The 15,231-nt window shown below is 37.2% G+C and overlaps 2 protein-coding genes and 2 pseudogenes across 2 annotated transcripts in view; 2 read left to right on the top strand and 2 right to left on the bottom strand.

Moving 5' to 3' along the window:
* The window catches only part of LOC125831174 (ethanolamine-phosphate cytidylyltransferase-like), a 912,135-nt gene that overhangs the window by 813,035 nt on the left and 83,869 nt on the right, over nucleotides 1–15,231 (top strand). The gene's annotated exons all lie outside the window — the stretch shown is intronic.
* LOC125831521 (photosystem I P700 chlorophyll a apoprotein A2-like) lies at nucleotides 6,212–6,547 on the bottom strand. The gene has a single exon (XM_049510694.1). It carries the CDS (start codon nucleotides 6,545–6,547, stop codon nucleotides 6,212–6,214), a length of 336 nt encoding a protein of 111 aa, XP_049366651.1.
* Nucleotides 6,609–12,219, bottom strand: LOC125831520 (photosystem I P700 chlorophyll a apoprotein A1-like; annotated as a pseudogene).
* Nucleotides 12,309–14,739, top strand: LOC125831519 (protein Ycf2-like; annotated as a pseudogene).

Here is a 15,231-nt window from a genome sequence, read left to right as displayed (position 1 = left end):
TTTTTGCTTTCTTGGTGACTCAAACTCACAATCTACCGGTTGAATTTGAAGGGTACTCAATGGAGGATTCATATTTTGAAGGTGATGGATGCTCATTTTTTTTTAATATAAAATTGCTAGGTTAGAAGGACTTTTTTTAGAAGCTTTGTTAACATTTTTATAGTCTAGTTAGTAAATAAAATATAATAGGAAAGTGGAAAAAAATAAAGAAAAGATATGCAAAAAAATCATATGTCAAAATGTATAAAAGAAGAGTAAAAAACGATTCAAACAGTCATTGTAAGGCTTCAATGGACTCGAACTTCGACTTCACAACCAAAGCATTAAGCACTCGTAAGACCTTTTGGTTTATGTGTGTGGGGTCATCCCCATGCGCCAAACTTTGATAAATCTCACAATGTCAAAGGGTTGACAGATTTAGAAGATATTGGATATACATGTGCTGATTTTTTTTCCAGCTTTCCTCAAGAGTCAAATGTTGGTAAGCTGTGAAGAAGAAAAAATTGTGAGGCTACTTCATTTGTTATCTATAAAAGGGAGGGTCATTCTTCATTCTCAAATGCACCAAAAACAAAGGAGAGAAAAAGAGAGTGAGGCATCACAGAGGAAAATAGCCTGTGAGGAAAAATGGAGAGTGTGAGCGATATTGTAGTGAGGTGGGAAAATCAAAAGAAGGTTATTTCTTTTGAATGTGTAGTGGTCGTTTTTTACTCAGACCTACAAGTGTAAAATTCTTACTATAGTGATATCAGTTGTTCCTCTCGGGCCGTGATTTTTCCCTTATTCAAGAGGGTTTTCACATAAAATTTTGGTGTCATTATTGCTCTTTTTATTCTTGTTGATTAACTGTATTGTTGTGTTCCGCTTTTATTGCTTTTATTACCGCAAATATTATTTCTGTTGCGGGTTTATTCCCAACAATTGGTATCAGAGCACAGGTTCTGCTCATTTACAGAAATATTTTTTGCAGCTTATCGTACAATACTCAGTGAGAAAAAAAATATGTTTGGAGTAAAGTACGAGGTAGCAAAATTCAACGATGATAGCAATTTCTCAACGTGGCAGAGAAGGATGAGAGACTTGCTCATCCAACAAGGTTTGCACAAGGCACTAGGCGGCAAATCCACAAAGCCTGAATCCATTAAACTTGGGGATTGGGAAGAAATGGATGAAAAGACAGCTAGTGCAATCAGATTGCACTTAACAGATGATGTGGTTAATAACATTATCGATGAAGAGAGTGCATGTGGCATTTGGACAAAGTTAGAAAATCTATACATGTCCACAACGCTGACAAATAAATTGTACCTAAAGAAGCAGTTATACACCCTACATATGGGTGAATGTACACATTTTTGTCCCATTTAAATGTGCTTAATGGACTAATCACGCAGCTAGCAAACCTCGGAGTAAAAATCGAGGAGAAAGATAAAGCCATGGTGCTCCTAAACTCGTTGACATCTTCTTACGATAATTTGGCAACAACCATTTTACATGGTAAGGACTCTATTGAGTTGAAGGATGTCACATCAGCCTTCTGCTTAATGAGAAGATGAGAAAAAAGCCTGAGAATCACGGGCAGGCTCTCATCACTGAAAGTAGAGGTAGAAGTTACCAAAGGAGCTCAAGTAACTATGGTAGATCCAGAGCTCATGGAAAGTCCAAGGTCCAATCAAAATCAAAGGCCAAAAATTGCTACAATTACGATCAACTAGGTCACTTTAAAAGAGATTGTCCAAATCTAAAAAGGGGTAAAGGAGAAAGCAGCGGCCAGAAGAATGATGACAACACAACTATCATGGTGCAAAATAATGACAATATTGTTCTCCTCATAAACGAGGAAGAGGAATGCATGCACCTGGCAGGTGTAGAGTCGGAATGGGTAGTCGACACAACAACATCTTATCATGCCACACCGGTAAGAGATCTTTTTTACAGATATGTAGCAGGTGATTTTGGCAATGTGAAAATGGGTAACACAAGTTACTCAAAGATTGCGGGGATCAGAGACATTTGTATAAAGACAAATGTCGAATGCACATTAGTTTTGAAAGATGTGCGCCACGTACCTGATTTGCGGATGAACTTGATCTCAGGAGTTGCTTTGGATCGAGATGGATATGAGAACTACTTTGCAAATAAAAAATGGAGACTCACCAAAGGGGCATTGGTGATTGCAAAAGGAGTTGCTCATGGCACATTGTATAGGACAAATGCAAAAATATGCCAACGTGAATTGAATGTAGCTCACGAAGAGATTTCTGTAGATTTGTGGCATAGAAAAATGGGTCATATGAGCGAGAAAAGATTGCAAATTCTTTCCAAAAAATCACTCATTTATTTTGTCAAAGGTACACCGATAAAACCTTGTAACTATTGTTTATTTGGTAAGCAACATAGAGTCTTATTTTAGACATTATTCGAAAGAAAGTTGAATATACTTGATTTGATAAATTCTGATGTTTGTGGTCCAATTGAGATAGAATCGATGGGAGGTAATAAATACTTTGTTACCTTTATTGATGATGCTTCACGAAAATTGTGGGTTTATATCTTGAAAATCAAGATCAGGTGTTTCAAGTATTTCAAAAGTTTCATGCTTTGGTAGAAAGAGAGACGGGTCGGAAGCTAAAACGTCTCCAAACTGACAATGGAGGTGAGTACACTTCAAGAGAATTTGAAGAGTACTGTTCAAACCATGGAATCAAACATGAAAAGACAGTTCCTGGAACCCCACAACACAATGGTGTAGCTGAGAGAATAAATCGTACCATTGTTGAGAAGGTAAGAAGCATGCTCAGAATGGCTAAATTACTTAAGTCGTTCCGGGGTGAAGCAGTTCGGACAACATGTTATCTTATCAATCGTAGTCTATCAGTTCCATTGGAGTTTGACATTCCGGAGAGAATTTTGACCAATAAGAAGATGTCTTACTCGCACCTAAATGTGTTCGGTTGCAAAGCTTTTGCACATGTACCGAAGAAGCAGAGAACCAAGCTAGATGATAAATCAGTTCCCTGCATATTCATCGGATATGGAGATGAAGAGTTCAGGTACAAACTATGGGATCCTGTAAAGAAGAAGGTCATCAGAAGTAGAGATGTAATTTTTCGAGAAAGTGAAGTTGGAACTGTTGATGATCTATCTGAGAAGGCCAAGAAAAAAAATGGTACAATCCCTAATCTTGTTACCATTCCTTTTACTTCTAACCATCCCATAAGTGCAGAAAGTACAATCGATGAAGTTGCTGAACATGAAGAGCAACCTAATGAGATTGTTGAGCAGGGAGATCAACTTGGTGATAATACCGAGCAAGTGGAGTACCCGTAAGAAGAAGAACAATCTCAACCTTTGAGGAGATCAGAAAGACAAAGGGTAGAGTCATGCAAGTACCCTTCCTCAGAGTATGTCCTTATCAATGATGAAGGGGAGCCAGAAAGTCTTAAAGAGATGTTGACTCATCTAGAGAAGAGCCAATGGATGAAAGCCATGCAAGAAGAGATGGAATCTCTACAGAAAAATGACACATACCAGCTAGTTGAACTTCCAAAAGGCAAAAGACTGCTTAAATGCAAGTGGGTCTTTAAACTCAAGAAAGATGGAAATGGCAAGTTGGTCAGGTATAAAGCTCGATTGGTTGTAAAATGCTTCGAACAAAAGAAAGGTATTGATTTTGATGAAATATTTTCACCTGTTGTCAAAATGACTTCTATTCAAACTATTTTGAGCCTAGCAGCCAACCTAGATCTTGAAGTGGAGCAATTGGATGTGAAAACTGCATTTCTTCACGGAGATTTGGAAGAGGAGATTTATATGGAGCAACCTAAGGGATTTGAAGTATCTGGAAAGAAACACATGGTGTGCAAATTGAATAAGAGTTTTTATGGGTTGAAACAGGCACCAAGGCAATGGTACAAAAAGTTTGACTCTTTCATGAAAAGTCAAAAGTACACAAAGACATATTTTGATCCATGTGTATACTTCAAAAGATTTTCTGACAACAATTTTATTATTTGGTTGCTGTATGTGGATGACATGTTAATTGTAGGACAAAACAAAGAGTTGATTGCAAGGTTGAAGAGAGATTTGTCCAAGTCATTTGACATGAAGGACTTGGGCCTAACACAACAAATTCTAGGGATGAAAATTATTCGAGAACTAACAAAAAGAAAGTTGTGGCTACCTCAAGAGAAGTGCATTGAACGTGTACTAAAATGCTTCAACATGAAGAGTGCTAAACATGTTAGAACGCCTCTTGCGAGTCATCTGAAGTTGAGCAAACAGATGTGTCCTACAACAAAAGAGGAGAAAGAGGGAATGACCAATGTTCCTTATTCTTCAGCAGTGGGGAGTTTGATGTATGCAATGGTGTGTACAAGACCTGATATTGCTCATGCAGTTGGTGTTGTTAGTAGATTTCTTGAAAATCCTGGAAAAGAACACTGGGAGGAAGTTAAGTGGATAATCAGGTACCTGAGAGGTACCACAAGAGACTGCTTGTGTTTTGAAGGATCTGATTCAATCTTGAAGGGCTATACAAATGCTGATATGACAGGTGACCTCGATAACAGAAAATTCACTACTGGATATTTGTTTACATTTTCAGGGGGAGCTATATCATGGCAGTCAAAGTTACAGAAGTGTGTCATACTCTCTACAACTGAGTCAGAGTATATTGCAGCTACTGAAGCTGGCAAAGAGATGGTATGGCTGAAACGATTTCTTTAAGAACTTGGATTGCATCAGAATGAGTATGTCATCTATTGTAACAGTCAAAGTGCCATAGACTTGAGCAAGAACACCATGTATCATGCAAGGATGAAACATTTTGACGTGAGATATCATTGGATTCGTGAAAAGATAGAGGACGGATCTATGCAAGTCATGAAAATCCCTACTAGTGAAAACCCTTCGGATATGCTGACCAATGTGGTATCAAGAGACAAGTTCGAACTATACAAAGAACTTGTCGGCATGCACTCAAGCTAGAAACTTAGAGCTACCTCCTTCAGGTGAATGGATCTGGAGGGGGAGATTATGGGGTCCATTTCCATGTGCCAAACTTTGATAAATCTTACAACGTCAAAGGGTTGACAGATTTGGAAGATATTGGATATAAATGTGTTATTTTTTTTCCAGCTTTCCTCAAAAGTCAAATGTTGGTAAGCTATAAAGAAGAAAAAATTGTGAGGCTACTCCATTTGTTATCTATAAAAGGGAGGGTCATTATTCATTCTCAAATGCACCAAAAACAAAGGAGAGAAAAGAAGAGTGAGGCATCACAGAGGAAAATAGTCTTTGAGGGAAAATAGAGAGTGTGAGCGATATTGTAGTGAGGTGGGAAAATCAAAAAAGGGTTATTTATTTTAAATGTGTAGTGGTCTTTAGAGTTTTTAACTCAGACCTACAAGTGTAAAATTTTTACTATAGTGATATCAGTTGTTCCTCTCGGGCCGTAATTTTTCCCTTATTCAAGAAGGTTTCCACGTAAAATCTTGGTGTCATTATTGCTCTTTTTATTCTTGTTGATTAACCGTATTGTTGTGTTCTGCTTTTATTGTTTTTATTACCGCAAATATTATTTCCGTTGCTGGTTTATTCCCAACAATGTGTGCTCGTGAATAAATTATATCAATTTTATTGATTTCTTTTTATATTTATATGAAATCGTGGTACGAAATTAGGATTTGGACCTGCAATATCATGTTGATTTCTGAAATTTCAAATTATGTAAAAATCATGATTTGAGATTTTTCAAATACAAAAGTTGATCCACAAGTTTACATTCTGTAAAACAACCCCATATATATATATATATATATATGACTACTTGAATCGGGGTTTTGAGCATAAAGATTCCATTGACCTGTAAAAAGTGGGCCTAACCCTTGGTGATGCAGTAATACATCTAAGAAATTATTCCACCGAACGTACTCCCCTCTGGATGCAGAAATAACAACATGGACGAAATGCCTTATCCAAGCCAAGGAACTTACGCCAAAGAGTTCTGACAAATGGTGATTCAGACGAGATTCAACATTTTTGAACTAGGACACGCTCAGTTTCCATTTTGGTTATAGGTGTAACCAACCTGCTATTAAGGATATGACAGAAATAAATAATAAAAAAAGAGCGTCAGTATAAAGATCTTCATTAGTGCGTAAACTGATTGTATACCACCACTGATAAACACCAGAATAAGCAATAATCACTAGGCCAAGAGCACCCCTCGAGTAAAAGCTTTCATGGCCGGTTGACCAAAATGAGGATCCCAAATTGCATGAGCAATAGGTCTTACATGTAAAGGGTCATGTACCCACGAATCAAAATTTCCTTGCCAAGCTACATGAAACAGATTTCCGGAAGTCCACAGAAAAATTATTGCTAATTGACCGAAGTGAGAAGCAAAAGTATTCTGATAAAGACGTTCCTCAGTAATATCATCATGACTCTCGAAGTCATGTGCGGTAGCAATACCAAACCAAATACGACGAGTAGTGGGGTCTTGAGCTAAGCCTTGGCTAAACCTTGGAAATCGTAATGCCATAATGCTTTTCAAATTCTCCTAGCCATTATCCTACTGCAATAATTCTTGCTAAGAAGAATGCCTATGTTGTGGCAATTCCACCCAGAAGGTAATGGGTTACTCCTACAATACGTCCTTGTTTAATGCTCAAGGCTCTCGATTGAGTAGCAGGACTAACTTTTAATTTATTATGAGCCCAAACGATGGATTCAATAAGTTCTTGCCAATAACCACGTCCGCTGAATAGAAACATTAAACTACAAGCCCAGACAAAATAAGCACCTAGGAAAAAAAGGTCATATGCAGATAATGAAGAACCATAAGACTGAATTACCTCGGATGCATGTGCCTATAAGAAAACGCGGAGCCACCCATTAATAGTAATAGAACTTTGCGCAAAGTTTCCTCCCTTGATGTGAGTTACTACCCCTTGATCACTTACACTTCCCCAAACATCTGATTGTATTTTCCAACTGAAATGGAATATTACTACCGAAAAATTGTACATCCAAAATAGTCCTAAGAAGACATGATCCCAGGCTGATACTTGACATGTACCCCCTCTTCCAGGTCCATCACAAGGAAAACGAAAACCAAGATTTTCTTTAACTGATATTAAATGAGAACTGCGAGCAAATAGCACACCTTTCAAGAGTATCAATACCGTCACATGAATCGTAAATGCATGAATGTGATGTACCAAGAAATCAGCGGTTCCTAATGGAATAGGCAACAAAGCCACCTTGCCACCCACTGCCGCTAAATCACCACCCCCCCAAGTTAAATTGGTGCTTGCTGTTGTACCAGGAGTCGTTGCACCAGGTGCTAAAGCATAGGTGTTTTGTATCCATTGAGCAAAAACGGGTTGTAATTGTATAGCGGTATCTGAAAACATATCTTAAGGACGCCCTAAAGCGCTCATGGTATCATTATGAATATACAAACCAAAACTATGAAAACCTAGAAATATATATGCCCAGTTGAGATGGGATATGATTGTATCACGATGCCTAAGGAAACGATCTAATAGATCGTTGTACCAAGTAGTTGGATTATAATCTCTTACCATAAAAATGGTTGCATGTGTGGCAACACCAACTATGAGAAATCCACCAATCCACGTGTGATCTGTGAACAATGACAGTTGTGTACCATAGTTAGTAGCTAGATACGGATAAGGGGGCATGGAATACATATGATGAGCTACAACAATGGTTAAAGAGCCTAACATAGCTAAGTTAAGAGATAATTGAGCATGCCATGACATTGTTAGGATCTCATCCTGACCTGTAAATGGACCTTTATAGACTTCTAAAATATTTTTAGCCCATGACCAATACCCCAGTTGGTCCTATACATGTGACCCGCTATCAGGAAAAGAATTGCAATAGCTAAATGGTGATGGGCAATATCAGTCAGCCACAGACCCCCAGTTACTGAATCTAATCCTCCACGAAAAGTAAGAAAGTCCGCATATTTTGACCAATTCAAGGTGAAAAACAGGGTTGCTCCCTCGGCAAAACTGGGATAAAGTTGATCCAAAAGATCTCGATTCAAGATAAATTCATGAGGAAGTGGTATTGTCACGACCCGAGAGCACCCCCTAGTCGTAACCGGCGTACTTGACCTCGAAGAGGTCTAATACAAGCCTCTTAGCATTCATTCATCGCATAGACACAAAAAAAGCCATAAGGAATTTAAAACTTTCTTTACCAAGAAAACATTTCATAAATATATATACATATATATATATATATAGCAAGCGGAAGACTTTCTAGACTTTATACATGATGTCTCAAAACTATCTAATACTTTAGAGTACAAAATTCGGGACCAATCCCATACACAACTTAAACAATACTAAAAAGACATAAAAGAACATATAGGGTATTGTCCTCGAATATATGAGGACTCACCAAGTCTTCATCTTCAACACTTAGAAACCTATCAAATAGCCATGACATGTCATCATCTCCAAATCCCTACACTTTAGTCCAAAAAGGGAAAGAAAGGGGTTAGCACAATTAAGTACTAAGTATGGAGACCATGCAAAAACATGCCAAAATGGACATTTACAAGGAATAAATGCTTTCATATCAATTTGATAAAACATTTCCTTTACAAGTATAAGAGACATAATACAAGTCAACATTAACATATAAGACCATAGCCCACCATACATATAATCAATATATGTCCATATACAATCATACATATAATCAACATATGTCCATGTACAACCCATGTTTAACTTTAAAAGAACACATGTCATTTCATTACCATAGGACCTCTACCTAATATAACCTTAAGACACACTTGAGTGAGACAAGAACTGACCGCCCATACAACCTCTTCAAGCACACTTAAGTGTTCCCCAAGATTACCTTAGATAAGGCATTTCCTTTACAACATAACATCAATAGACCAACATTCTTTAAGAAACCATTTTGGAGACATTCAAGCACATAAGGGGACTTTCACATAATAGTCGTTAGACTTAGGGAACTCACTTTAGTATCTTCAAAGCCTACTCGTGCCATGTGTAGATAGCATCTCATACTACTACCTACACGTTGTAGAACCTATCCAATAACTAGAGTGCACATCCCACATTATGGGAATAGGCATTAACCGACATAGACCATGCGAGCTAGACATGGAATCCGGTGTCATAAAACCCTACACCGTGAAAGGTGTTCTACTTGCCAAGGGTAGAACTAGGACACATCCCATGTAGGAACATGGTTTAGGGGATATCCAAAGATGTTCATTGTACTCTTGCCTCATACTCGGGAGAGCTACCATCTTAACCATATCCACTCGGTGCTTAGCCTTAGTTCCCATAAAGTAATTTCATTCACATATATGTGCTAGAGAGGGAACCATCATTAGGTCTACCGACCCATAACACATCTACCAAGAAGGGCACCACAAGGATCTACCGATCAAGGTTCATTAAGGATAGCTCATTAAATCCCCCTGGAAGGGTGCCTTAGGCCTACCGACTTTCCATTAAGGGTGCCTTAGGCCTACCGGTCCAAGGTTCATCATTTCACACATGAGAAGGGCTATCACCATTAGGTCTACCGATTTCATGGTTTTACATTTACTTAGGAAAGCTAGATTTATGAAAGGGCACCATTTCTTAGTTTTGCCGATTCAAGTCTTGGCCTAGAATTCCTCTTTTAGCATTTATAGAAAGGGCACCATTTCTTAGTTCTAGCCCACTTCACACATTCATGCATTCAAGACTTTAAGTAACAAGGAGGGACATTTTAGTCTACCAACCAAGTCACAACATTTTCATTTAAGGATATTTCATAATCCAACATCATTTCATATATACATCATGAGAAATCATACTTTAACTCACAATGCTATCCACTTTACATAGGATCATCACAAGATAACATAAAATTCATTCACATCATACCTTCACATATAACTTCATATAAAACTTATTCACATCATACCTTCACATATAGCTTCACATAAAACTCATTCACATCATACCTTCACATATAGCTTCACATAAAACTTTACATATAGCTTCATATAGGACTTTACATATAGCCTCATATGTGTATAATAATACAACAATATAATAACATTCACATAATGCCCTTCATGACCTCAATTCACAATAATACAACAAATAACCACCTCCACCAAAGGTGGATCAAACCAACCAATAACAATTATATTAATACTAAGAGATCAAGCCATCTTACCACCCTTTTCAAAGGCCATAAGCCACAATACTCAATTCCATGCCAATTATACAATATTTATCAAGTTTGATCAACTTACCCTCTTTCCATGGCTATCTTCATCATCCTCATATTCCAACAATCAACAATACAATAACAATGATAATAACAACATTCAACTATACAAGCTAAGCTAAGCATAAGCCAATAATCAACATGAAGACCAATTCACAATTTTGTCCATTCAAGGCTAACATCCCACATCCTTCAATTCACTAACAATTCTTAACAATTCCACATAGATAAATACATCTATGAACAGTCCACAACAATCTACACAATAATCGTCCATCAATTACACAAAATCAAAACACCCACTCTAGGCCAAATTTAGAGAATTTGAGAAGACATGGGTTCATGGGAATTTCTTTCTAAAAACCATTAATAATCATTAATAACCATATAAATCATCATTTAAAACCTTTTTATGCAAGAACCCATGCTAGAATCGAAATAGGTTTTTGTGTGTATTTGAAAAACCTTAAAAACCTTTTGATTGGGTTCCTTGAAAGAAAGAATAATCAAGGATAAGGATCTCCATACCTCTAAGTTGAAAATCCACGAAAATTGAAGAAGAAGCACTCGAAATCTTCAATCCTAGCTCCAACTCCTCTTCTTCCTTGAGTTAGAGAGAAATATATGAAAGGAGATGGGTTTCTTTTTAATCCTAAGAGGAGTGGCTTAAATGAAAGGAATTAAGTCATAAAAAGGTCTTATAGTTGCTAGGAAAAGAATAAAATAACATAGGGTCAATTTTGGAAAAGGACTAAGGACCCATAAAGTCTTAACTTAAAAAATTCTACCCCTTCCCGTCTTAGTTCGCCCTTTTTTTCAGCCTGATAGTGCTTCAATATTTCGGGCATAAATTTTTACTCCAAGGTCGGAATTGGGCAAACTCGGTGGCGTTGGAAAGAGGACTCAAAGACCTTTAATTGGATAGGTAAAGGTCCACCTAATTCATTTTGAGCTAAAAGATATGATCATTTAAAGTTGACCCTTACAACTCACTAGTTCAAATGACTAGTTTACGGACGTCACAGTCATTTCTCATCATTTCATCAAGTTCTCAACTCCAAACTCACATGTGAGGCTCTAGTTTCACTAGTTCATTTTTAGGGTCGTTATAGGTATCTCTTTAGGATCTACTCCGGCATTTAGAAATTGGTTAATCGATAAAGAGACATGTACTTGATGCCCCGCCCAAGAGAGAGACCCAAGTCTTAGTAGCCCTGCCAAATGGTGCTTCAGCATAGATTCTACATTTTGAAACCAAGCCAATTTTGGCGCCGCTTTATGATAATGAAATCAACCAGCAAAAAACATTAACGCTGCAAAGACCAATGCCCCAATTGTTGTACAATAGAGTTGTAATTCACTAGTTATTCCAGATGCTCGCCAAAGCTGAAAAAAACCAGAGGTTATTTGTATTCCTCAGAAACCTCCGCCTATGTCACCATTTAATATTTCTTGGCTTACTATTGGCCAAACCACCTGGGCACTAGGCCCAATGTGAGTTGGATCACTTAGCCACACTTCATAATTAGAAAAATGAGCATCGTGGAAATACATGTCGCTCAGCCAAAGAAAGATGATGGAGAGTTGACCGAAATGTGCACTAAATACTTTTCAAGAGATCTCCTCCAAATCACTGGTATGGCTATCAAAATCATGAGCATCAGCATGTAAGTTCCAGATCCAAGTGGTAGTATCAGGCCTTTTAGCTATTGTTCTTGAGAAATGACCCGATCTGGCCCATTCCTCGAAAAAAGTTTTTACGGGATCCCTATCTACCAAAATTTTAACTTCTGGTTCTGGGGAATATACTAAAGACGGGTCCACAACCTCTATTCAAGCAATTTATGTACCCGCAGATGATTTGACCGACCCTGCTACGACATTTGCACATTTAGATGTTACTACCATACTATCAGGAGGATTGGCTGCCAAAGGTATTTATCCAACAGTAGATCATTTAGATTCAACGTCAACCATGCTGGATTCGTACCAAAATTTTAACTTCTGGTTTCAATCCATTCGTTCGTAGAGCTATTTACTCGATCGTAGACATTTTTGGAACACCTCTAACAGAGGGGCAAATGGTCAATTTTGAAAGAACTTATTGTCAACCTCTTTCAGATATGAATCTATCTGATTCAGAAGGGAAGAACTTGCATCAGTATCTCAATTTCAATTCAAACATGGGTTTGATTCACACTCCATGTTCTGAGAAAGATTTATCATCCGAAAAGAGGAAAAAATGGAGTCTTTGTCTAAAGAAATGTGTTGAGAAAAGGCAGATGTATAGAGCCTTTCAACGAGATAATGTTTTTTCATCTTTCTCAAAATGGAATCTATTATGCCATGGTTCCTTACTTCAACAGGGTACAAATATCTAAATTTGATATTTTTAGATACTTTTTCAGACCTATTGCCAATACTAAGTAGCAGTCAAAAATTTGTATCCATTTTTCCTGATATTATGCATGGATCAGGTATATCATGGCGAATTCTTCAGAAAAAATTGTGTCTTCCACAATGGAATATGATAAGTGAGATCTCGAGTAAGTGTTTACATAATCTTCTTCTGTCCGAAGAAATGATTCATCGAAATAATGAGTCACCATTAATATCGATATATCTGAGATAGCCAAATGCTCGGGAGTTCCTCTATTCAATACTTTTCCTTCTTCTTATTGCTGGATATCTCGTTCGTACACATCTTCTCTTTGTTTTTCGGGCCTTTAGTGATTTACAGACAGAGTTCGAAAAGGTAAAATCTTTGATGATTCCAATCTATGATTGAGTTGCGAAAACTTCTGGATAGGTATCCTACATCTGAACCGAATTCTTTTTGGTTAAAGAATCTCTTTCTAGTTGCTATGGAACAATTAGGAGATTCTCTAGAAGAAATATGGGGTTCTGCTTCTGGCGGCAACATGCTTGGTCCCGCTTATGGGGTCAAATCAATACGTTCTAAGAAAAAGATTGGAATATCAATCTCATCGAGATCATCGATCTCATACCAAATCCCATCAATCGAATCACTTTTTCGAGAAATACAAGACATCTAAGTCATACAAGTAAATAGATTTATTCATTGATAAGAAAAAGAAAAAACGTGAACGGGGATTGGATTGATGAGAAAATAGAATCTTGGGTCGCGAACAGTGATTCAATTGATGATAAAGAAAGAGAATTCTTGGTTCAGTTCTCCACCTTAACGATATAAAATAGGATTGATCAAATTCTATTGAGTCTGACTCATAGTGATCATTTATCAAAGAATGACTCTGGTTATCAAATGATTGAACAACCGGGAGTAATTTACTTACGATACTTAGTTGACATTCATAAAAAGCATCTAATAAATTAAGAGTTCAATCCATCCTGTTTAGCAGAAAGACGGATATTCCTTGCTCATTATCATACAATCACTTATTCACAAACTTCGTGTGGGGAAAATAGTTTTCATTTCCCATATCCTGGAAAACCTTTTCGCTCCGCTTAGCCTTATCCCCCTCTAGGGGTATAGGTTCTATAGGAACTGGACGATCCTATTTGGTCAAATACCTAGCGACAAACTCCTATGTTCCTTTCATTACGGTATTTCTGAACAAGTTCCTGGATAACAAGTCTAAAGGTTTTCTTCTTGATGAGATCGATATTGATGATAGTGACGATATTGATGATAGTGACAATCTTGATGCTAGTGACGATATCGATCGTGACCTTGATACGGAGCTGGAACTGCTAACTAGGATGAATGGGCAAACTGTGGATATGATGCTGGAAATAGACCGATTTTATATCACCCTTCAATTCAAATTAGCAAAAGCAATGTCTCCTTACATAATATGGATTCCAAACATTCATGATCTGGATGTGAATGAGTCGAATGACTTATCCCTTGGTCTATTAGTGAACCATCTCTCCAGGGATTGTGAAAAATGTTCTACTAAAAATATTCTTGTTATTGCTTCGACTCATATTCCCCAAAAAGTGGATCCCGCTCTAATAGCTCCAAATAAATTAAATACGTGCATTAAGATACGAAGGCTTCTTATTCCACAACAACGAAAACACTTTTTCACTCTTTCATATACTAGGGGATTTCACTTGGAAAAGAAAATGTTCCATACTAACGGATTCGGGTCCAAAACCATGGGTTCCAATGCACGAGATCTTGTAGAACTTACCAATGAGGTCCTATCGATTAGTATTACACAGAAGAAATCAATTATAGACACTAATACAATTAGATCCGCTCTTCATAGACAAACTTGGGATTTGCGATCCCAGGTAAGATCGATTCAGGATCATGGGATCTTTTTCTATCAGATAGGAAGTGTTGTAGCACAAAATGTACTTCTAAGTAATTGCCCCATAGATCCTATATCTATCTATATGAAGAAGAAATCATGTAACGAAGGGGATTCTTATTAACCAATTATTTCATATGTAAATAAAATTTATAATCAGAAAAGGGTCAAATATACCCCTGTACTATTGGAAATAGTTTATATATACCCTTCATTATACTTTCGGGTCATATATACCCCTCCCGTCATACTTTGGTACATATATACCCCTAATTTTAACAGAATGACACATGTCAGGTTAAAAATCAAATAACCCATCCCAATATTAATTACCCAATTCCTTTGAAACCCACACATTTAAAACCCATTTTCCGGGTGACCCACCTTCAACCAAATTCATTCACAACTAATCTTCTTTATCTAAAACCTCCATTAAAATCAGCCACAAAAGCTGTCTGGGAAACTAAAGGAGGAAGTGAAACCTCTATTAAAATCAGCCACAAAAGCTCACTGTGAAACTAGAGGAGGAAGTGAGAAGCATTGCTTCGATTTTTTTTAAAACTAGGATAAAGTAATTTTATTAATAGTAGCAGTACCAAGGGAGTACTGCATAAGT

Source organism: Solanum verrucosum, unplaced genomic scaffold (assembly GCF_900185275.1).
Source record: "Solanum verrucosum unplaced genomic scaffold, falcon-dt-bn FXZP01000049.1, whole genome shotgun sequence".
Classification (NCBI taxonomy): Eukaryota; Viridiplantae; Streptophyta; class Magnoliopsida; order Solanales; family Solanaceae; genus Solanum; species Solanum verrucosum.
The sequence above is the reverse complement of the archived record's forward strand: the minus strand, read 5'-3'. Positions and strand labels throughout refer to the sequence as shown.

Bases quoted from the DNA above. Each gene is read 5' to 3' on its own strand.
- LOC125831521 (XM_049510694.1), bottom strand. From the start codon at position 6,547: ATGGCATTACGATTTCCAAGGTTTAGCCAAGGCTTAGCTCAAGACCCC.